The sequence below is a fragment of the Doryrhamphus excisus genome, chromosome 18 (genome assembly GCF_030265055.1).
Source record: "Doryrhamphus excisus isolate RoL2022-K1 chromosome 18, RoL_Dexc_1.0, whole genome shotgun sequence".
In the NCBI taxonomy this organism is placed as follows: Eukaryota; Metazoa; Chordata; class Actinopteri; order Syngnathiformes; family Syngnathidae; genus Doryrhamphus; species Doryrhamphus excisus.
Genome location: NC_080483.1, coordinates 15,907,501 through 15,931,222, shown reverse-complemented (window position 1 = coordinate 15,931,222; position 23,722 = coordinate 15,907,501). Strand labels below are relative to the sequence as shown.

Below are 23,722 nucleotides of genomic sequence, written 5' to 3'. Positions count from 1 at the left end.
ATAACTGATATCCTTCTGTAGTAGTAGCGTGGAAGGTCATTTCACTTTTGAGCACTTTTAGCCGTCATACAAGTGTAAAATGAAGTGAATTTGTGGCGACAGTAAAGTATAAAAACAATAGATTTGTTTTAACTTAACTAACTTAATTTCACCCAAAAGTGAGTAGCCAGAATACAACTTTATTGGTGTATTACTTTCTTACACATTCGTTCAATTTCCGGTTCTATGGTTATCGTCACCATAACTAATTCCTTCTGTAGTAGTGTCACAAAAAAACTAAAGAAAAAGCAAAATACACTGATGGAGTGTGTCTTTTTTTTTTGGTAAGTGGAGAGAGAGGACTATGACGTGGAAGGTTATTTCACTTTTGAGCGCTTTTAGTGTAAAATGAAGTGAATTTGTGGCGACAGTAAAGTATAAAAACAATAGATTTGTTGTAACTTAACTAACTTAATTTCACCCAAAAGCGAGTAGCCAGAATACAACTTTATTGGTGTATTACTTTCTTACACATTCGTTCAATTTCCGGTTCTATGGTTATCGTCGCCATAACTGATATCCTTCTGTAGTAGCATCACAAAAAAACTAAAGAAAAAGCAAAATACACTGATGGAGTGTGTCTTTTTTTTGGGTGGGTGGAGAGAAAGGACTACGGTTCTATGGTTATCGTCGCCATAACTGATATCCTTCAGTTCATCAACGTTCACCAATTTAAAAAAAAAAAAAAAACACACAACATGTCTCTGCTGTGTTTGACTTAGCAATCATTCATTTAAGCAGGACGCCCCATTAAGATTACAATCTAGCACCAGAAGAGAGCAAAGGCAGGCAGGGGAACTCTGACCACAGCGAGTGTGTGTGTGTGTGTGTGTGTGTGAGGTTATCCTCTTGAGAACGGCTCCTATATATATATATATATATATATATATATATATATATATATATATATATATGTGTGTGTGTGTGTGTGCGCCTCTGCAGTTTGTCTTTGTTTCATGCTGCATCAAATGTTCAAAGAGGCTTCTCGGAAGAGAATGACTTCACAGAGCAGCAGTTGCTGCAGTCTCTCATCCGTCTGACCCGAGATGAGACACCGGCGAACATCCCGACCGAGCGGTGTAATGCTCTTTCTGCCTTTGTGCAATATGCTATTTTACATTTTTTTACTTTCTATCTTATCCCGGCCGTAGCTTTTCTTTTGCATAATTTACTTTGCATTTCAACAATGATGTAGCTTCTTATCTTGAATTTGTTTTAATGGAAGACGCACTTGGTTTTCTTCTTCTCTTTTCCCATCTGCCTTTCCTCTTTTTTATTGTTCCTTAGGCGGGGTTAATATCTCTTTTCTGCCTCACTAGTCCTGATCCCCCTCCTCGTCAAATACATATGCAAGCACACACGTGCGCGCACACTCGGCTGGAGAGTGGCGAGTTGGGGGAATAATTAAGTGATAATTAAGGTCTTTTAACGATTTGATTCAGTGGCTCCGTGCATTAAGTGTATAGAAGTGAGGCACTCACCTCTTCAGCCTATTACCATGACCTTGGGCGTCGTAACAAACCAGGAAAGAAAGGCGGGAGCGGTTGCGGCGTAAGGAAAGGTTAGCGGAAACTTAAAGGTTAACACACACACACGCATGCACACACAAAACCGTGCGGCAGTGGGCCGTAAAGCTTCCTTTCACTCTCTACAATAGCGTATTGCCACGGGGGTATGAAATTTAATGCTCCGATGAGTGATATGTTGGCTGATTGTGTCTTTCTGTGAGCGCGTGTGTGTTTAAAAAGTGCCTGGCTTGCAGATCCGGACGAGGGGCGCTCCATACTGTGGTTAATTAACTGGGAGAGCCGTATTAAACTGATTGGTTTTAATACAGATTCGGAAAAGGTGGGAATGTTTTTATGTTCATAAAAGATAAAAAAGGGTCATTTCAGCATAACTGTATCTTATCTCAGCCAAAAATATATATATATATGATAAACTGGAAAATGAATGGCTGCATGGTGGACGAGTGGCCTCACAGCTAGATGACTCGAGCTCAATTCCAACCTCGGCCAGTTTGCATGTTGTGGGTTTTCTCCATTTTTCCGGTTAATTGGCGACTCCAAATTGTCCATAGGTATGAATGTGAGTGTGAATGGTTGTTTGTCTATATGTGCCCTGTGATTGGCTGGCCACCAGCCCAGGGTGTACCCCGCTTCTTGCCCGAAGACAGCTGGGATAGGCTCCAGCACCCCCGCAACCCTTGTGAGGATAAGCGGTAGAAAATGGTAATGTAATGATAATGGTAATGGTAATGGTAATGGTTTAATTTCATTTGAACATACATCAGATTACAATTGAATGCATCCCATAATCAGTTCCCAGTTCCACATGTCCAAAAGGAGTAGGAAGAAGCAAAGCTTATTAAATCCTACCCCTCCATGTGGTACTTTTACAATCAGTAACTGTTACATTTGTTCACTTCCTGCTTTCCATAATACAGTTTATGTTTTTTTTTTTTTGTTTTTTTTTTTTTAATAATGTACCTCATACCGAAGTACCAAGAACCAAATAAATGATCAGAATTGATAATTGTTAGGAATTATGATAAAAACGAGGAATTTGAAGCGGAATCTGAACTGTTGAAACGCTGCCCAAACCCTACATATACGTACAGTATTAAATATTTGTTTGCATCACCAATAACACAATATTCTGTATGATTTTAAAAATCAGTCAAAATCATCAAAAATGTCTGGGATTGACTGAGATAAAAATCTAATAATATTTATTAAAAATTTAAAATTTAAAATTTAAAATTTAAAATTTAAAATTTAAAATTTAAAATTTAAAATTTAAAATTTAAAATATCCTTCATCTATGTGATCGGTTTTGGTACCAGTATCAGTATCAAACAAATTTACTCATGTTCGGGATTTTGGGGGCCGCACGGTGAAGTAGTGGTTAGCGGGCAGGCCTCACAGCTAGGAGACCTGACTTTGATTCCGCCCTCGGCACGGAGTTTACATATTCTCCCCGCGCATGCGTGGGTTTTCTCCGGGTATTCCGGTTTCCTCCCACATTCCAAAAACATGCTAGGTTAATTAGCGACTCCAAATTGTCCGTAGGTATGAATGTGAGTGTGAATGGTTGTTTGTCTATATGTGCCCTGTGATTGGCTGGCCACCAATCCTTGCGCCCGAGGACAGCTGGGATAGGCTCCAGCACACCCCTGCGACCCTAATGAAGATAAGCGGTAGAAAATGAACTTACTGTTACTTTCTTAGTCTGTCCTTGTTGTTCTGTGCTAAAGAAAATCGGAATGTCCTCCCACAGGAAAGTCATCTGTGATGAGTTTAAATGCAAGAAGACTAAAGTAGACCCAAGCACATGCAGTAATCTCCCCATCATCAGAGTATAATAGTGGGTACTGTTATATGCTTTTAGGGCTTTTATACGCATATAGCGGTTAACATCTTTTTACACTTGTGTAACAACTAAGAATAGCGAATCACGATGAAACACTTTACGTTTTGCTTACCTCTACGGTTAATAAATGATCTACATATGACGGCGAGAGCGAGCGAGTCTTCATCGCACGTGTTGACACGAGGTCACATGTGAGTTGTGACGGAATATGTGACCGATCTTTTGGACATGAATAAGGTTTATTTGCTTGTTGGCTGTCGACATGGCAACGCTCTAATCACCTGAAACGCTCACATTCGCTGGCTTGGGTTGAAATTGTAAAAATGTATGTGTGTGCACGTGAGTGATTGGCGCATGTGCGTGCTTCCAGGTGGGCCGATGTACAGTACACTTCCCCTGCAACTATTCCATTCACATGTGTGTGATTCACAGTGTTTGAAAGTACTGAATGAATGAGATGAAGGCACACCCCATATCTAAACTTGTTGCCCAGGGAGTGAGTTCAACCAGAAATCCCCCCCCCCCCGGTGAGTATGTTCATGTATGTGTAGGCTTGCGTGTTTCACCTGCGATAGCATGAGAGCCTGCTGTTGCTGCAGCAGAGCCTGGAGCTGAGGGGGCGACAGGATTTGTTGCATCTGCTGTGGAGTGATCATCTGTGGGCTCATCATAGCCATGGAGACAGGGACCTGGACACAACACAGATACATTTGATTAAAAAAAAATAAATAAATTGATATAAATAAATAAATAAATGAAAATAAATAAAAAAAAAATTAAAAAAATTAAAATAAAAAATTACAAAAATTAAAAAAAAAAAAAACAATAAAAAATAAAAAACAACTCTTACAACTTGACTAAACTGAGTGTCCTACCAATATGATTTATACCAGTGGCATTTTAATAAATAAGACAGAAAACCATGAAAGTTTACAATGGCAATAACACTTGGACTATCTAGCAGTGCTGATTGGGGTCATTCAAAACAAAATTAAAAAAAATAGCAAAAGTAGAAAAAAACAACAAAAAAAGGCACAATGTAACAAGTAAACACTGAAATGGTGATGCTAATTTGTGTATTCTTGGATTTTTCAATATGTATCCCTCAGTGGAAAAAGTTCTGTAGTACAGGAAAGGAATGGTCATGTCCTATAGTGTTGCTAGGCAGAATACGTGAGAGGCCGGGAAGACTTTTAATATTCGTGCAGACCAACATGTCTGAATTTGTCATACTCAGCATGCATTTTTGACTCGTGAATACGCTTGTATGTCCGTTTTGTTGCATTTCGCTGGTGTCAGATTTAAGTTAAATCTGTACAGTACAGATAAATAAGTAGATATGATCAGATTCTCAATAGTGTTTCAAATAAATAAGACAGAAAACCACAAAAGTTTACAATGGTAATAACACTTGGACTATCTAGTAGAGCAGTGCTGGCTGGGGTCATTCAAAACAAAATTAAAAAAATAGCAAAAGTAGAAAAAAACAACAAAAAAAGGCACAATGTAACAAGTAAACACTGAAATGGTGATACTAATACTATTTCTCCTAATATGCTTAACAAAGTTTCCAAAATGGTTTGTGTATTCTTGGATTTTTTAATATGTATCCCTTAGTGGAAAAAGATGGTCATGTCCTATAGTGGACGCGTGTTGCTAGGCGGAAGAAGACTTTCAATATTAGTGCAGACCAACATGTTTGAATTTGTCATACTCAGCATGCATTTTTGACTCGTGAATACGCTTGTATGCTTCACCGCTCTCCGTTTTGTTGCATTTCGCTGGTTTCAGATTTAAGTTCAGTCTTTACAGTACAGATAAATAAATAGATATCATCAGTTTCTCAATAGTGTTTCAAATCGGAAGCATTTCTGTCCCCCGGTGAGGACATGACACACCATAATTGAGTTAAAGCATCTTCACATCCACGGACAGATCACCTCACACACATCATGTTGACGCTCTTCTTCCACGGGCGCTGCCATTGTTGAAAATAATTCATAATATCTTCTTGTCCCAAAAATAAATCTTATCTCCTTCGACAAACACGATTAGAACGACCTCTGATTTCCTTCCCACGTATTCAAGCCTGTCTAAGGAGAGACAACGGCATAGCAGGATGACACCATGAGATGTCTATCTCGTCAAAAACACAGTAAAGAGCGAGGAACAAAAATGTGTGCATAGACCAGGGGTGGGCAAACTACGGCCCGGGGGCCACATCCGGCCCGCCAAGTGTTTGAATACGGCCCGCCCAATCTTTCCAAAGTATTTCATTTAAACGCAACATACAACCTGGCATCATGGCCTGAGCCAACCTTTTGATGGTTGTATCGATTTCGTTGTTTGACATGGTCTGTTGTTTACAAAGTGCTCCTGAAAAAAGAGACACAAGCACATAATAATAATAAAAATTAAAATAATAATAATTATTATATTATTATTATAACTATTATGATTATTATATTTATTATATTAATGCAAATTATTATATTAATTATATATAATAATATTGTTATATTTGCATATTTTACATAATAATAATATAATAATTATTATTTTAATTTTATTTTAATTATTATAATATTTTATTATTTTTAAAATATTTAAATATAAATATAAAATAATAAATAATAATAGCAGATTGCATGACAATTTTACAGATACAATAATACCAGGTGGACTGTTACGTGTAAAATATATAGTCTGCCCCCCCCCCCCCCCCCCCGGAAATTTTGTGATATCAATGCGGCCCGCGAGTCAAAAAGTTTGCCCACCCGTGGCATAGACTCTACGCATGGATATTGCTAATGTGATTATTGTGTATAGATGCTGACTGATTCATATTGAATGACTAAATAAATGGTTGAAATGAAGGCAGCCATTGTGGGTATCCCAGAGTGGATATATTGTCCCAGCTAACAGGCTGAAGGATGACTTGCTCTTCCTTCGGTGCCGACACGTCAATAAACTATACTGCCTTACTGCAGTACAAATAATCCTGCCTGTTAAGAAGTGATGGCGTTTTTATTGAGAAATACAAGCACGAGTTATCACCTCGCAAACTGGCCATTAATCTACATTCACTTGCTGTGGAAATATGCGTCTCCATCATGGAGACCATCATGGAGTTTGTTTGGAAAGTGAGTCATTAATATTTCTTACCACAGTTCATTCATTCATTCATTCATTTTCTACTGATTATCCTCATGAGGGTCGTGGGGGGTGCTGGAGCCTATCCCAGCTGACTTCGGGCGAGAGGCCGGGTACACCCTGGACTGGTGGGCAACCAATCACAGGGCACATATAGACAAACAACCATTCACACTCACATTCATTCCTATGGACAATTTGGAGTCGCCAATTAACCAGAAAACCGGAGAAAACCCACAACATTCAAACTCCGCACAAAGATGGCCGAGGTTGGAATTGAGCTCGGGTCATCTAGCTGTGAGGCCTGTGCGATAGCCACTCATTAAGTCAAGTCGTGAGTCATTAATATTTCTTACCACAGTTCATTCATTCATTCATTCATTTTCTACTGCTTATCCTCATGAGGGTCGTGGGGGTGCTGGAGCCTATCCCAGCTCTCTTTGGGCAAGAGGCGGCCAGCCAATCACAGGGTACATATAGACAAACAACCATTCACACTCACATTCATACCTATGGACAATTTGGAGTCGCTAATTAACCTAGCCTAGCCTAGGTTAGCCTAGCCTAGGTTAGCCTAGCGTAGTCTCCAATTAACCGAGCATGTTTTTGGAATGGAATTGGAAACCCACGCATGCAAACTCCACACAGAGATGGCCCGAGGGTGGAATTGAACCCTGGTCTCCTAGCTGTGAGGTCTTCGCGCTAACCACTCGTCCACCGTGCAGACCTACCACAGTTCATTCATCCATTCATTCATTTTCTACTGCTTATCCTCATGAGGGTCACAGGGGTGCTGGAGCCTATCCCAGCTCTCTTTGGGCAAGAGGCGGCCAGCCAATCACAGGGCACATATAGACAAACAACCATTCACACTCACATTCATACCTATGGACAATTTGGAGTCGCTAATTAACCTAGCCTAGCTTAGGTTAGCCTAGCCTAGTCGCCAATTAACCTAGCATGTTTTTGGAATGGAATTGGAAACCGGAGTACCCGGAGAAAACCCATGCATGCAAACTCCACACAGAGATGTCTGAGAGTGGAATTGAACCCTGGTCTCCTAGCTGTGAGGTCTTCGCGCTAACCACTCGACCGCCGTGCAGCCCTGCTACCACAGTTCAAAAACATGCAAATTATCGTCACTATATTGTCCGTAAGTGTGACTGTGAGTGTGAATGGTTGTCTGGCGACCAATACATGTCTCATACTAAGCTGTAGTAGGCTCCAGCTCAACCCATCGTTTGATTTCCAAACTTGAAGCTTCCAGTTCCAAATGAAACCAGACCGACTGATACAAACATGACTCAGCAATGCGGTCCGAGGGGAAGTTTAGGATGTACAGTAGATAATAATTGTGACCCAAAATATGCGACAGCGCCCCGGGGGCATTAATGACACAGTGGGGGGGGGGGGCGAGGAAGGCGAAGCGGTGGGGGTCATGGCAGTTGGGAAAGGGAAAGCAAGAGAGTGTATGGGGGGTGGTGAACAAGGTGGGAAGCGATGATGGCTGCCTTTTTGGCATCATGCCAAAGTGCCCCCCTACCCCCGCCCCCACCGGGGCCTTGTCATTCTAGGCGGCCAAATGAAAAGCTGTAATTAATTGCTCTTGTGCATCCCATTCTTCCAAGCTGACAACTCCTAACGTTCTATTTTATACACACGGCCATTGACATTTTCAAGTCAGCGGTGTAATAATTATTGGAGTTATGGCACCTTTCCACATGTCGGCTCGTGCCCTGCCTGCATGTGTGCAAGAGCTGATATATGGAACTTTGTGTGTGTGTGTGAAGATGCATGCATGTGTGTGTGAGACAGCCTGTATACCGAGTAGTTAAGGTTTGATGCCATTAATTGCCCCTATAATCTAATATCACAAAGCGTGGTGATTACGGGGCACGCGATGGCACCGCCATACGACACCGCCAGGCGGTGAGCGACGACACAAAACAAAAGCCTCAACCATTAACGATTTGACGGGCCAGGACAAAAGCGCTTCACAATGCGGAATTATATTTTCATTCGGCTTTGTCTCGCCCCGTGAATGATTTCTCCCCTTTCATTGGGGCTGTGAATAGGCCAGGCGATTTGAAGTCAGCCATTTATTAAATGCATTTATTATTTTTTTTTTTTTTTATGCTGAAACCCCCGTACCCCCTCTTTCCTCCCCCTCCACCATCACCATCACCACTTTTTTCATGTTGCATGTTAATTTAAAACAGAGATGTGCGTGTAGATTGGTGCCACAAAGGTGGGGCTGGGGTGTCACACCAGAAAAGGAAGGAATTATTGTTGCAAAATGAAGAAATGGTACTGAATGAGGAACCGTATTTATGCAAACTTTTAATTTCTACACTTTTTTTTTGTACACGAGTGTTGTTTTGACTGTAGTACTATATAGTATTCTACTAGTATTATACTCTCACCCAGGATGTTTCTCTTCATTACCATGCAGGAATCAGTCATACGTGCACACTGTTGAGGGCTTGGTGGTTGACAGAGGTCAACCCCTGCCATAGAGCGCGGGAGCTGGTGGGGAGGGGGGTGGATGGGGGGGGTGCGGCGATGTGAGGGGAGGAGATGCGAGAGACAACCCTGTCGTTTACTGAGAGTTGAGGAGTAATTAGAGGGGTTGTTTGAAGAGGGAGTTTAACTGATTAACAAAGGAAGAGAGGGAGCGGTAGAAAGATGGGAAATAGAAGGAGGAGAAAGGCACGGAGTCTCCAGAGGGGCCAGGAGAGAGGGCGGCTGGGGGGGGGGGGGGGGGGTGGATGTAACTTACATTTCAATGAGGGCTCCATCTCTCTCTCTCTCTCTCTCTCCTCTTCTCCCTTGATGACTTTTCATTTTAACAAGAAGAGGAAGGAAAAGCCCCACTTTCCATTTCAGATGATGGTGAGTCGGGGCTGTCTGATATTAAACAAGTGGCTCCCTCGGAGAGGCGTCTTCATGTTTATATATAAAGAGTTGCTAGTTAAATAACTGCATCATGTCAAACGGAGCAGTGAACTTTGCATACCTTCTTCACCTTTCATCTGATCTACGCAACCAAAACACAGCTCTATAAAACTAGCTCCGTACTACATGCTGATACAAACAAATATTTAATACTGTATATGTAGGGTAGGGCATCGTCTCAACACTTCAGGTTCAAATTCCTTGTTTTTTTCATAGTTCTGAATGATTATCAATTCTGATGCTTACAAAGGAAAAGCTGACATCAAAGTTTTATGGAGACGATATCGATCCCGAACATTCATTCATTCAATTTCTGCCTTTGTGCTGGAGCCTATCCCACCCTGTGGCCTTTTTTTTTTTTTTACATAAAACTATTCGATTGTGGAGTTGCATCATCACCTCTTTGTACCTCTTGTGCAAAAAAGAAATTCATTTATTCATTCATTCATTCATTTTCTACCGCTTTTTCCTCTCAAGGGTCGCGGAGGTGCTGGAGCCTATCCCAGCGGTCTAGACAAACAACCATTCACACTCACATTCATACCTATGGACAATTTGGAGTCGTTAATTAACCTAGCATGTTTTTGGAATGGGGGAAGAAACCGGAGTACCCGGAGAAAACCCACGCATGCACGGGGAGAATATGTAAACTTCACGCCGAGGGCGGAATTGAAGTCAGGTCTCCAAGCTGTGAGGCCTGCCCGCTAACCACTACTCCACCGTGCGGCCCCCGATCCCGAACATGAGTAAAATTGTCTGATACTGATACTGGTACCAAAACCGATCACATAGATGAAGTGTATTTTTAATTTTTAATTTTTAATTTTTAATTTTTAATTTTTAATTTTTAATTTTTAATTTTTAATTTTTAATTTTTAATTTTTAATTTTTAATTTTTAATTTTTAATTTTTAATTTTTAATTTTTACTACTGGCTATATTGGGTTCTACCAATGAGAGCTATTCTTACAAAATGAAAATGGCCAAGAGTTACTAATTTTTGTAACATAATCATCATAAATTATTATTATTTATTCTAAATTATTTAAAATAATTTGTACAAATTACTGTTTACGCTGTACACATGTACACATTTGATGTCATCTATTTATTCTCCACATTATTATTTATTATTTATTATTATACAGGAGCCAGGCAACGACATTATTTCACTATTTAGTCTTGTATCTTATTTCAAGCCAATATGCTTGTTTTACCAGAAGATTAACAAAATGCTGGTATCCACAACACATTTTGTTCATTTTTTAGATAAACTACAGAACAGAGCATCAGTGACCTATGACCTCAAAAATGGACACAAAAATCTTACGTATCATCAGAGCTGGGGAAGCTGAGGGAACGAGTCTTTTTCTTTGCTTTCTGTTAATGTAATTGTAAGCCGTCCCAATACTTTTGTCCCTAAAGCATATTCGATCCACACAAAAAAACGTCAAACTGACCCACTATGTGTGTGTGTGTGTGTGTGTCCATACAAGAGTGACAAAGAGAAGGCGAGCTGCCATAATCACAATCTAAACAGGCTGCGGGTCTAAATGATATGCACCTTGCCTCGGGGTCTACGGGGACACATAAGAGAAAGGGAGATAATTGAAAAAATGACAAGGGCGGAGGAAGAGAGACGGCGCACACCTCAGTGGGAGCAACCCCCCCCCCAACCCTAAACCCCCCTTTTCTTTCCCCGGTGCTGTTTATCCTTGTCACTGAGCATTACCACCTCACCCACTCTGCTACTCTCCCTGTCACACACAAACCTCCATGTGCGTGAAAACTCATCTTGTGCATACAACATGGACACTTGTGTCATTTGCATGCATGCACGCATGACCCCCCCCCCCCCCCTTCTCTGTCACCCATTCCAAATAAAGTGTGCACGACACCGTACCGCACAAAGGTGGTCCCTCCCTGAACCAGAATGTGTTTGTTCAACAGTTCCCCCTACCCAGGTAAACAACCTGTCTGTTCCCCTGCCAAGTCATGAGAGCAGGGCATAGCGGGACCGGGGGTGGGGGTGGGCGGGGGTCTTGAGAGAAAGTAGGCTCCACAAGAGAGAACTGAAGGAGAAAGGCGCTGAGAGGGGGTAAAAAAAAAAAAAAAAAAGAAGTGAAGGAGTGCCTACTGTGAAGAGAGTGCTTGGAACTCAGGGTCAGACCTCCACTGGAATTAAAAGGGAGTCCATTGTGTGCGGTGAGTACCCCCTCCTCAATAATCCACAGCAGGGCCAAGGGGGGGGGGGGGGGGGCACATTACTTAAAAGCAAAGTGGAGTTTGGGATGTTCTGAGCATCTCATCACCTCTGATGCCAAATTCTCCCTTGAAAAAAACTCAAACTGGCATGCACCACGATAAAGTCGATAAATGCTGAGCCACTCGACCACTGTGCAGTCCAAAAATAAACATTATCAGTATAAATTATACATTCATAAATACATGCATTTATAAATTGCATTATTAAATGAGATTAATTTTTCTGTGGAAAAAAACTGCCTAAAAATGCTTAAAGGCATTCACTGTATTGAAACTTGGCTGCACGGTGGTCTAGTGGTTAGTAGACAGTTCAATTCCACCCTCGGTCATCTCTGTGTGGAGTTTGCATGTTCTCCCCGTGCATGCGTGGTTTTTTTCCGGGTACTCCGGTTTCCTCCCACATTCCAAAAAAACATGCTAGGTTAATTAGCGACTCCAAATTGTCCATAGGTATGAATGTGAGTGTGAATGGTTGTTTGACTATATGTGGCCTGTGATTGGCTGGCCACCAGGAAGACAGCTGGGATAGGCTCCAGCACCCCCATGAAAATGAATGAATGAATATATTGAAAAATTATTATATATTATTTTTATATATTATTATTATTATTACATTATTATATATATTGAAATTCAATTTGATGATGATGTGCTCTCTCTCTCTCTTCACATTACCACATGTAGTACTTCTTCTTCTATTATTATAACTAAACAACTAAAGACACTTGTACCAATTGACTGCATTGCAATAACTTCAATTTCTGTTGCTTTTGATTATTATCACATTCTTCCTTTGCATCATTATATTGGAAAACCTTATGAGTTAATCCATCAAATTCTTACTGAGCCGAGTTCTAACAGGACATACAAAATATGATATTATATTGCACATGGTTTTGATTTAGAAGTTCCACTGCGTTTTTTTTTTTTTTTTTTTTTGAATTGGCATATTGCTCATAGCTGGCAAGTAAGTGTTATAACAATGACAAGTGAGTTATTAGTTAGTTTTCACATGCTCTTAATAAAATACGCTCCATATGAAACACACACACATATGTGAAAGGTGGTCAATATGCGGGGCCTGTGAATGCAACAGGATAAAGTACAAAAAGAATGGATGAGAAGATAAGACGATGGAGAGAAGAGGAGAGGAGAAGAGGGAGGCCACCACACGGGAGCACGGTACGCTGCAACTTGGGGTCTCCGCTAGCCTATCAGCGAACAGGGAGGGGGGTGCACAGACACACACTCATGCCAAATACTCTCTCTGACAGGACCCAGACAATAAAAAAAAAAAAAAAAAAACTTTAGAGGACAGTGACAGACCATCAAGTTCAAGTGGAAAATCCACCCGCTCCTCCGCCCTCTTTCTCCCCCCCCACTGTCCATCTAACGCCCCAGTGCCTCAGAATAAAAATGACAACACACTTCCAGAAAAAACACACACACACACGCAAACACACACTCCGGGCACTTGGTCGGGAAGTGTGCGGGGTGGCTTCTTATTGACCATATTTCATTATTGATTTCACTCATGTTTCAAATCACAAAGTAAGAGTTTCACACTCCAGCGGTCACAAGTAGACCCTTGTCTCCATCCCCCCGGGCCGCCGTCCAGCCCCGCATCCCAACCTCTTCCCATACACCCTTCACAAACTGTCAGGACCCCGGCGCACCCCCAGCTTTGTTCTATACCCGCCTGTCCAACACGAACATACACACACACAGTTCGATTCCCCTGCACATCAAATGAGAGAAACTGTCGACTAAACACTTTCAGTCGTTGGACAAAAGAAGTGCTTTGGGAAAAACACTTTACAAGGAAATAATGGCGAACGCGAAGAAGGGTCCCACTCTGAGGGGCAAAGCACTCATCTTTTCACATACTTTTGTCGCTCGCTATAAAGACTTTTAAACAATGTCCCGCTCGAGTTCCTCACTCGTGCGTAGTGCTTCAAAGCAGATGATTTAGCGGCGCAACATCCAACAAAAAAAAAGGGGTTCACTGAAGTAAAATCTTTGCTTTAGCCTGACATGACTCTCCTTGCAAACCTGCTGTGCTGGTGCCAGGCCTCTTCAGAGCGCAACTAATTAACATACCTCTAATGAGTCTTTTCACATTTTCTACTAATTAAACACGCTCCTCAATAATAACATGAAAACAGGACACGTCGCTATTCAATTACACACGTATGGGCCGCGGCCAAGCACGTGCGCTAATCTGTATGTGAGCATGCCAAGTGGCGACGTGTGAAGTGTGCCAAGGCGGGCGCCTCCTGCCAAGTGGGTACGCGGTATATTGTATGCGTGCGCCACCCCGTCGTATGAGTGAGTATATGTGCCAAAAAGCGTGGTCATCGGGTCACGGAGGGCTAGCGGCTAATCCGTGCCACCGGCAAATTAAGATAACTGTGACGCTTTAAGCCCGACATCGATGACGTCATCTTTTTCACAGGGTGGGAATATCTTCAAGCGGCGTTCTATCTTTGTAGCGTATTGGATTCATTGCATAATAGTGTGCATATTCATTTTCCCAGATTGGCAACTCTAATATTACTGTAGTTGCAGCATCCAATTGACTTTATATGAGTCCTAATATACATGGATAATACTGCAAATGCTACAGTTAATACCTCGATTTAATTAACCGTTGTCTCTTCTATGGTCGTCTGGGCGAGTAGTCTACAAAACCAGCGTGGTACCTTTAAATACTCATTCATTTTCTACCGTTTTTCCTCACGAGGGTCGCAGATGGTGCTGGAGCCTATCCCAGCTGTCTTCAGGCGAGAGGCGGGGTACACCCTGGAATGGTGGCCAGCCAATCACAGGGCACATATAGACAAACAACCATTCACACTCACATTCATACCACGGGGAGAACATGCAAACTCCACACAGAGATGGAATTGAATCTTGGTCTCCTTGCTGTGAGGTCTCCACGCTAACCACTCGACCGCCGTGCAGCCCCTTTTAAAACTGTTTGATTGAAAAACATTACCAAAAACATCTGTGGCTGTAGGCAACCCCTTGATGCTCTTATTAAGTCCACAAAATGTCAGTAACTGTATTTGAATGTGGGCTCTTATTCCAGATATGTATTTGTGTTTGTTTTATGTAATGAACTCATCACCTGTATCAATGTGATTGGATATTATAATACATAAAAAGTGTAGACCAGGGGTCTCAAACTCAATTTACTTGGGGGGCCACTGGAGCTCGGGTCTGGGTGAGACTGGGCCGCATCAGGTTTTCCAAAAAAACAACAAAAAAAACGCATTTATTAAAAACAAATTTTTTTTTGCTACACGAAATAAAATGAAAAATAAATAAACAAATCAAGAATAAAGAAAATCAATCAATCAGTAATAAATAAATACATATAATTATAATAATAAAAAGTCAAATAATAAAAACTCAAGAAACCACATATAGTTGGTGGGTAGACAAATTATTTTTTTTCAGATTAAAATGAACAAAGCATTATTAGAGCCCTGTAGACATGACAAAACACGACTATAGTCACATTTATACTCTTTTTTTATTTACAACATATTGCACAACTGCAGGGTCTTGAGACACATGCTAACTCGCAAACTAGAGAGCTAGCGACCTAAACGGTAGCCTTCAAGTTATTTCCTTTAAACTTAAATCGCCAAAAACTTACCACTTCCACACGGATAGGGAGGATAACTATTAACAGTTATTTAACCTTTAACATGAACATGAATCAATCGTAATAATTTTTTTCTGGGTACATGATACCATACAGCATCCATATCAAACTTTACATTAAACTTTCATATCAAGGCGGGGGCCTCAAACTAGTGTCCTGCGGGCCACATTTGGCCCGCGGGCCGCATGTTTGAGACCCCCAGTGTAGACTAATGGTTCAGTGAAGAAAAGCTCTGTGTGGGGGGAACAAATATGAAACATATGACCATTGCTGGATATTTGACTCAATTTCTGATTGGTTTCCGACAATGATGATGACATTCTTAATGGTGCTTAACGATGCTTCTTCATTAAAAATGAAAATTAATAACGTAAAACCATGTGATTGTACGATGAATGCAACTGTACATCCATTGGACACAATCAATTGTTCTTGTCTGCTAAAGCTATTGTCAAGTTTCTCCTGGATGTGTCACACACACACACATGCGCACAAAGCGGATTGATAATATCTCACACAACCAAACACAAAGACCATCTCTGAACAACCAATCACAGCGCAGATACAATCTTTGAGTCTTTTTTTTTTTTTTTTTTCGCTTGAGGCTTCTTTGGCTTGTCCTCCCTCCCGTTCCAAATGAAGAGAAAGAAGGGAAATATGATGTGGAATACAAGGGGTTAGTATTAAGAGTTCTTGTCAGCATAAAACCAGGACTTCAGAGAAGTCAAGACACTACCACCGCCCCCCACCCCCCACCCCATTTCTCTCTCTTTGTCGCTCTCCCTCAGAGAGAAGCAGGAAAAAAAAAAATCTAATTATCAGGCTCCTAAAGATCTAATTATTGTCTGACACTCATTTGCATGAGAGGGAGCAACCATGTAGGAACGCCATTTTGTGCCTTGCCTTACCGTGACGTGACGTGACGTGACGTGGACCACAGTGCCAATCTGGCACCTTATATCGAATTCTAGCATATGTTCATTTATTTGCTGCAAGTGGCTCACTCGGGTTTGGTGTCTTATTGCAATCATATATCATTGAAAAAAATATTACACTTTAAAATATGAAACAGCCAATATGATCTCTGGGAGGATAATTTGCATATGGGGACTCCTAATATACTCCTCTCATTTTTGCAATTTTGAGCATAAACCTTGCAAAGACCGGTGGGGGTTTAAAGGCTATTAGAACTACGCCTAGAACAAATCTTAGGAGACAGGTTTTACATCAGTATTTCAACCCTGAACATCTAGCAAAAGAGCACACAACCGTTTTGCTACGTGTTTATACCTTGTTTCTGCTCAGTGCGGATTCAAACACACACACACACACACACACACACACACTGCCAGCACACATCCTAGAGTGTGTTGGCAGGATGTGTGTGACCATTGGAGCTGACAGCTGAGACAACAGAGATGGAGCCCGGGTGCCCTGGATAGTGCAGGGAGGCTAACGGGCCAGGAACCAACAAACAAGACAAACAAGACAGAGATGGAGAACGAGGAGGGGAGGGGACGAGATGAGAAGGAGGAGGAGAAGGAGGAGGAGGAGGAGCTCGGTGTATGTGTGTATTAGAGAGAAAAAGCGAGGGAAGGAAGTGCAAGGTAACACCCCACATCAGAATGTGTACACGAGTTCCACCCACTCCCCAGTTTTTCCATGATTATCACTTTGGATATCGAAAGAAGAGTCTGATGATTCCTGGAGACACCTGCTCTCCAAAGTAAAGTAGTCTCCAACATGTGTTCAAAATAAAAGCAGCAAAGTCACATGATTGCACTGATTTGAACGATCCCTTTAAATGAAGCTGTAGCGCAGATTGAAACCATGTGTCACTTCTAAAGTGTTCCAGGAGGAGGCACACAACTGCAGCTTGGGCAGCCACATGCGTGGATGTGTTGATTTATGGCATCATATTACTGTACAAAACACATAGGAGATATGATGGTAAAACAGCATGCCTGTGTCTTAAAAGTCAGCTTGTAATTTAGGTTATAAAGTTCTTAGCATGGCGGTTGCTTTGGATTATATTGCGCAACCTTCAAGATATACAGTGTACAGTATGTGGATATGATATATTTTATTAATTTTAATTCATTTTCATTCATTTATTTTATGCAGCTTATCCTCACCAGGGTCGCACGGGGTGCTGGAGCCTATCCCAGCTGTCTTTGGGCAAAAATGCGGGGTACATCCTGGACTGGTGGCCAGCCAATCACAGGGCACATATAGACAAACAACCATTCACACTCACATTCATACCTATGGACAATTTGGAGTCGCTAATTAACCTAGCATGTTTTTGGAATGTGGGAGGAAACCGGAGTATCCGAAAAAACCCACGCATGCATGGGGAGAACATGGAAACTCCACACAGAGATGCCCGAAGGTGGAATCGAACTTGGGTCTCCTAGCTGTGAGGCCTGCGTGTAAGCCACTCAACCACCGTGTAGCCCCTTTAGCTGATTTCTGTGTAGCAAAAGCTGATTCCGTACAGTTCATTCATTCATTCATTCATTTTCTACCGCTTTTCCTCACGAGGGTCGCGGGGGTGCTGGAGCCTATCCCAGCTGTCTTTGGGCAAGAGGCGGGGTACACCCTCGACTGGTGGCCAGCCAATCACAGGCCACATATAGACAAACAACCATTCACACTCACATTGAAACATGCCAACTCAACACAGAGATGCCCGAGGGTGGAATCGAACTTGGGTCTCCTAGCTGCGAGACCTGTTTATAAACCACTCATCCACTGTGCAACCCATTTATGCTGATTTTATTTATCTTTCTTACAGTTGTAAATATAAACCTTATGTAGGTTGTGTAGCAAAAGCTGATTGTGTACAGTTTCAGTACTAAATTATCTTCAATATTTACCCATTTTATTGATTTTTTTTTATTTCTAGAAATATTATTTATTTAGAAATATTTAATTTTCCGTCATCCATGTGTTTCCTATATACGTATGACCAGCTGCATCTGGATGGAAGATCCTTATAAGAAACACGGCGACAAATCAAACTGAACCAAAGTGACTTCAGTGATAAAAAAAAGCAGGAAGTGAAAGCAATAAGGAAGGAAGGATTTGTGCCTACATCACACTGTGTAGTTGTGTCGTGTGTCGTGTTTGTGGCTATGGGCTTATGTGTGTGTGTGTATTGAAGTGTGTTCTGACCTGCACGGGACTCTGCTTGACCTCGTTGCTGCCAGGGGAGTTGAGCCCAGAGGCCTGCTGGAGGAGGAACTGTCTGGCTGCCTGAAGAGCCTGTAAGCATAAGAGCGGACATGATGGTAACATGCACACTGGGCCAAACAGTGATATATACAGTAGATGCTTTAAAGTCAAATACCCCCCCAGGGGCCGTGCAATTTGTTGGATTTCAAGCAATATGTTATGGAAAATATTCCATAGCTATTCCATAGCTGTAAAAATTCAATAGCTATTCCAACAAAAAGACTCCAGCCTCGAAAAGTGGCGTCAAGAAAAGAATACGCCCCACTATATGTGGCACACGCTCAGCTTCGCTACTCCGAAGATTTTTATTGTAACCATGACGATGATTAATCAACAATCTCTTTAGTACCATTGGCTACAACTACTGCAAAATAACATCAGCAAACTCAACTGCCCGCTGCACACAGCCGGATCGCTACAGTATCCTTGAACATGTTAAAGGAGCTACTCCTATGAAAGTGATAGTAGTAACTAGTAGTAGTGTAGTGGATTTATCTGTTTAATTTAATTATGTGTTATGCATATGTTCTGTACTTTTATATACTGTATTTGTATATAACTCAACTGTTGATTTTGTTAATACTTGGGTTGTTTATATTGTTTTTTTTTTTCTATATTGTGTATTTTGTACTGCTCAACTGATTCTGTACTCTGTAATTTTCCCACTGACGAATAAAGGCATATATTATCTTTAGGATCGCAACCTAAGACCGGATTATTTCTGCATTAAATTCTATGGAAACATTCATTCATTCATTCAATCTGAACAAAATCACTTTTAAAGTTAATGACTAGCATCATATGTGTACATTTATGTGTATAAGTGCATATGTGTATATGCTTAGCTTCACATCAACACATCCTTTCCTACTTAATACAACAAATATATATACAACAATACAAATCCCCCCCTCTTTCCCCTGCGCTCTGCTTTTTCTGCGTGGCTCCTTCCTTCCACGGTTCAAAATGGGTTGTCCACATCCTCTGAGGCAGAAGTGTGTCAGCACATCTTCATGTGTGTCACTTGCACACTGTTTATATGTGTCAGGGTGATGTAAAGCAACACTGATGCACCCTGAAGAGCAGTGACTAATAGACATGCACCTCTTTTTTTTTTTTTTTTCTTTCTTCCCCCCCATTGCCTTCTCTGCCCTCCAGTGCCGGGCAGTCTTACCAATACTAACACCAAACTACAGCACTTTCTTCCACTCTTCCCTATCATTTTGCCTAAAAAATATATTTGTATTATTTGAAAAGTCACTAGTTGTAGATGTAGACAGGATATTGAAATATTCCTTTATGTATACAATGTATACCATTGTTTTCGGAAAGGTCATTCAGAAAGAGAAACTGATGGCTACTGATTTAGAAAAGTGGTGGAATAACACCGAATCGCTAATCTTTTAGTAATTTGAATGTAAACAACTATATGGTACCTTTGAACATGTGAAAGGATCTTATACTATGATACTAGAACTGAGATTATCGATGAATCAATGATCAAATGATGATATTCAATTGATTGAAAACTTTTTAAAAGTCAAACTACAGTAAACCTCGGATATATCGGATTCAATTGTTCCCACTGTTTTTGTCCGATATAAGCGAAATCCGTTATATGCGTATACCGGAAAATGTCCGTTTTACGCATATATCGGATTTATATCCGGTATATGCGTAAATGGGATTTTATCCGTTATAAAAAGGCACTTCCTTGACTATGTTTCCAATGTACCTGGACGCGCAGGCAACGCTGCAAACGCTGCAAATGACGTCGTATAGCGGCCTGTCACGATTTGGCGAATTGGAGCGCCACGATGCGGCCATCCGATATATGCCAGGGAAATTTAATGGAAATGCATTGGAACGGGACTGGAGATTTTGTCCGAAATAGGCGAAATCCGTTATAAAAAATCCGATATATGCAATGAATTTTTATTGGAAATGCATTACAGAAAAATCGGTTCTTTTTTATCTGTCCGTTGTGAGCGAATTTCCGATATATCCGAGTCCGATATATCCGAGGTTTACTGTATTTACATACCTAAACCTAGTATTTTATATGATTTAGGTGTTAATTATGTAAAAAGTTAGATAAATAGACTTTCTTTATTGTCATTGCACAATATCACAGCAGTGAAATTGCCAACGAAATGTCGTTGCCTGGCTCCCGTATAATAATAAATAATAATAATAATAACAATGTGGAGAATAGATAACATCAAATATGAACAACAATGTACAGCGTAAACAGTAATTTGTACAAATAATTGAAATAACTTAGAATAAATAAGTTGCCAATTCGTGATGACCACATTTCATGTTTGTCATATAAAACTATGACTATGTTTATTGTTAATAACTCATTTCAGTGTTAGAAGATTTCATAATGTCGCTATTGTGAAGATAAATCCATTCCAGAGGCAAAGGTCTTTTTGCTGGAATGTGCCGAAAACAAAACAAGAAAACACCCATTTGAAAACATAAGAACTTTGCACTCACACACACACCGACACACACACACACACACACACACACACACGGACACACACAAGCACAACCTCATGACTGAGGGTTACAGAGGGGAGACAGCAGGATGCACATTTGCTTCCTCTGACTCAAAGGGGAAAGGTTCCTTAGTAAATATTGATTTATGAAAGTCTGTGTGTGTGCATGTGTGTGTGTGTGTGTGTGTGTGTGTGTACGTGTGCATACACCACAAAATTAACGGCCATAACTTGTTAGGATGTTCTTCATTTGCGGAAGATCTTACGGTGCCAGAAATGAGCTGTAATGCATCATTCGACAACGAGAGAAAAGTATCGTGTAAGAGCGCAAGCCCACAGTCAATGTCTAATGTCACACAGTTAATGAATTGTCAAATTAGACGCTGTGCCACATTAAGTAATGTCTAATTGCAAAAACAGAGAGCGAGATTAGAGGGAGGCTGAAAGAGACAGAAACGCTCTGTGCAAGTCGCCATGATGAAAACCATCTGGATGGAGCGCACTCGCGACTTTTGCTGAGACCGCAATTAAAACACACACATGCACAGATGTGGCTGCGGACGCGCCTGTATACATACACACACATGAATTTTAACACTTGAACAAAAAAAAAATCTCGGGAACCCCCCCCCTCCCATTTACTGGTTTGACCTCAGCATTAAAACAAGCACAGACACACAGACACGTATATACACACACACACACAACCGCCCAGTTTGTTGGCATGTGGTGTGAATTAGGACTTGAACACCATGTCTGCCCGAGAGCCAGTGTGTGCATTTGTCTGAGAGTGTGTGTGTGTGTGTGTGTGTGTTGGCAGGAGTTGGGAAGCCATGTCTGGCAACAATAAAGGACAATTCCACCCAAATTACCACCCTGATTACCACTATATTAAAGAAGCATTTATGGCTTTCATAAACGCTAGAACAGAGCAGAGGTGATGCCTGTCTCCTCTCCAACGCCTCTATTCATGGATGTGACTTTTGTGCACGGGGGGGGGGGGGGGGGGGGGGGGGGGATACTACCAAAAAAGTCAAAGAGTTGCTTTTCATACTCAAAAAAAAAAAACATTAAGGTGACACATATTACAAATATACAACATAAGGTGGACAGAAATATTTCAATATCGAAAAAAAAAGCAAAATTTGTTCTCAATCAGAAATCACTCCACACTCTTTATTGCTCTCTGGTTCTACCATATCTTACTTATTGTATGGAAATATGGGCTAATAACTATAAAAGCAATCTTAACTCGCTAAATGTACTGCAAAAAAAGGTCAGTAAGGATAATTCATAATGCCGCCTACAGAGAACATACTAACTCCTTATTTCTAAAATCACAAATACTTCAACTTGCTGATATAGTTCATCTTCAAACAGCTAAAATAATGCATAAGGCTAAAAATAACCAATTACCTAAAAATGTAAATACTTCTCAACAAGAGAGGAGAAATATGATCTCAGGGATGAACACTTATATGCCATTACTACGTTATGCTAGCCATAGCATTTCAGTATGTGGAATCAAACTATGGAATGGATTGAGTAAGGAAATCAAACAATGCACAACGATGAGCCAATTCAAGAAACAATACAAGCAGTTGATGTTTGCTAAATACAAGGATGAAGAGTCTTGAACCAGTCATGATGTGCTATATATATCACTATATTGACACGCACTATGGTACACATTTTGTCATTGGATGGTCATATCATTTTAATAATGCACCTCGTACCGATGTACGAGGTGCATTATTAAAAAAAAAAACAAAAAAAAAAACCTTAAACTGTATTATGGAAAGCAGGAAGTGAACAAATGTAACAGTTACTGATTGTAAAAGTACCAGATGGAGGGGTAGGATTTAATAAGCTTTGCTTCTTCCTACTCCTTTTGGACATGTGGAACTGGGAACTGATTATGGGATGCATTCAATTGTAATCTGATGCATGTTCAAATGAAATAAAACCATTACCATTACCATTACCATTTTCTACCGCTTATCCTCACAAGGGTTGCGGGGGTGCTGGAGCCTATCCCAGCTGTCTTCGGGCGAGAGGCGGAGTACACCCTGGACTGGTGGCCAGCCAATCATAGGGCACATATAGACAAACAACCATTCACACTCACATTCATACCTATGGACAATTTGGAGTCGCCAATTAACCGAAAAACGGAGAAAACCCACAACATGCAAACTGGCCGAGGTTGGAATTGAGCTCGGGTCATCTAGCTGTGAGGAACAATAGATGAACAATAGTATAATTGGAATTATTACATGCCATCATTTCACCATAACACGCAGTTCAACTTATTTTTCCACACAAAATAAGAAAATATGAAGCTTCCACAACTGAGTGGGAAAAGGCGGCGTACAACCCCCAACCCCCAGATTCCACAGTTGTAGTGGTGTGAAAGTAAACAAAAGTTGACTATAGATATATACGTATATACTGGTTATGTCTACACTTTTAGTGTTGGCAAACAGCTCAACGACGCGGTGCTAAGTCACTTATTAGAGCCC

At 41.0% G+C, this 23,722-nt stretch overlaps 1 protein-coding gene across 3 annotated transcripts in view; it reads right to left on the bottom strand.

Moving 5' to 3' along the window:
• Positions 1–23,722, bottom strand: part of foxp4 (forkhead box P4) — a 122,677-nt gene that overhangs the window by 39,361 nt on the left and 59,594 nt on the right. For all 3 annotated transcript variants that reach the window (XM_058055815.1, XM_058055817.1, XM_058055816.1), the window contains exons 3-4: positions 18,634–18,723; positions 3,978–4,100 (exon numbers count right to left, since the gene is read on the bottom strand). In XM_058055815.1, coding sequence (XP_057911798.1) covers positions 3,978–4,100; positions 18,634–18,723 — 213 coding nt within the window. The remainder of the gene's footprint in view (positions 1–3,977; positions 4,101–18,633; positions 18,724–23,722) is intronic.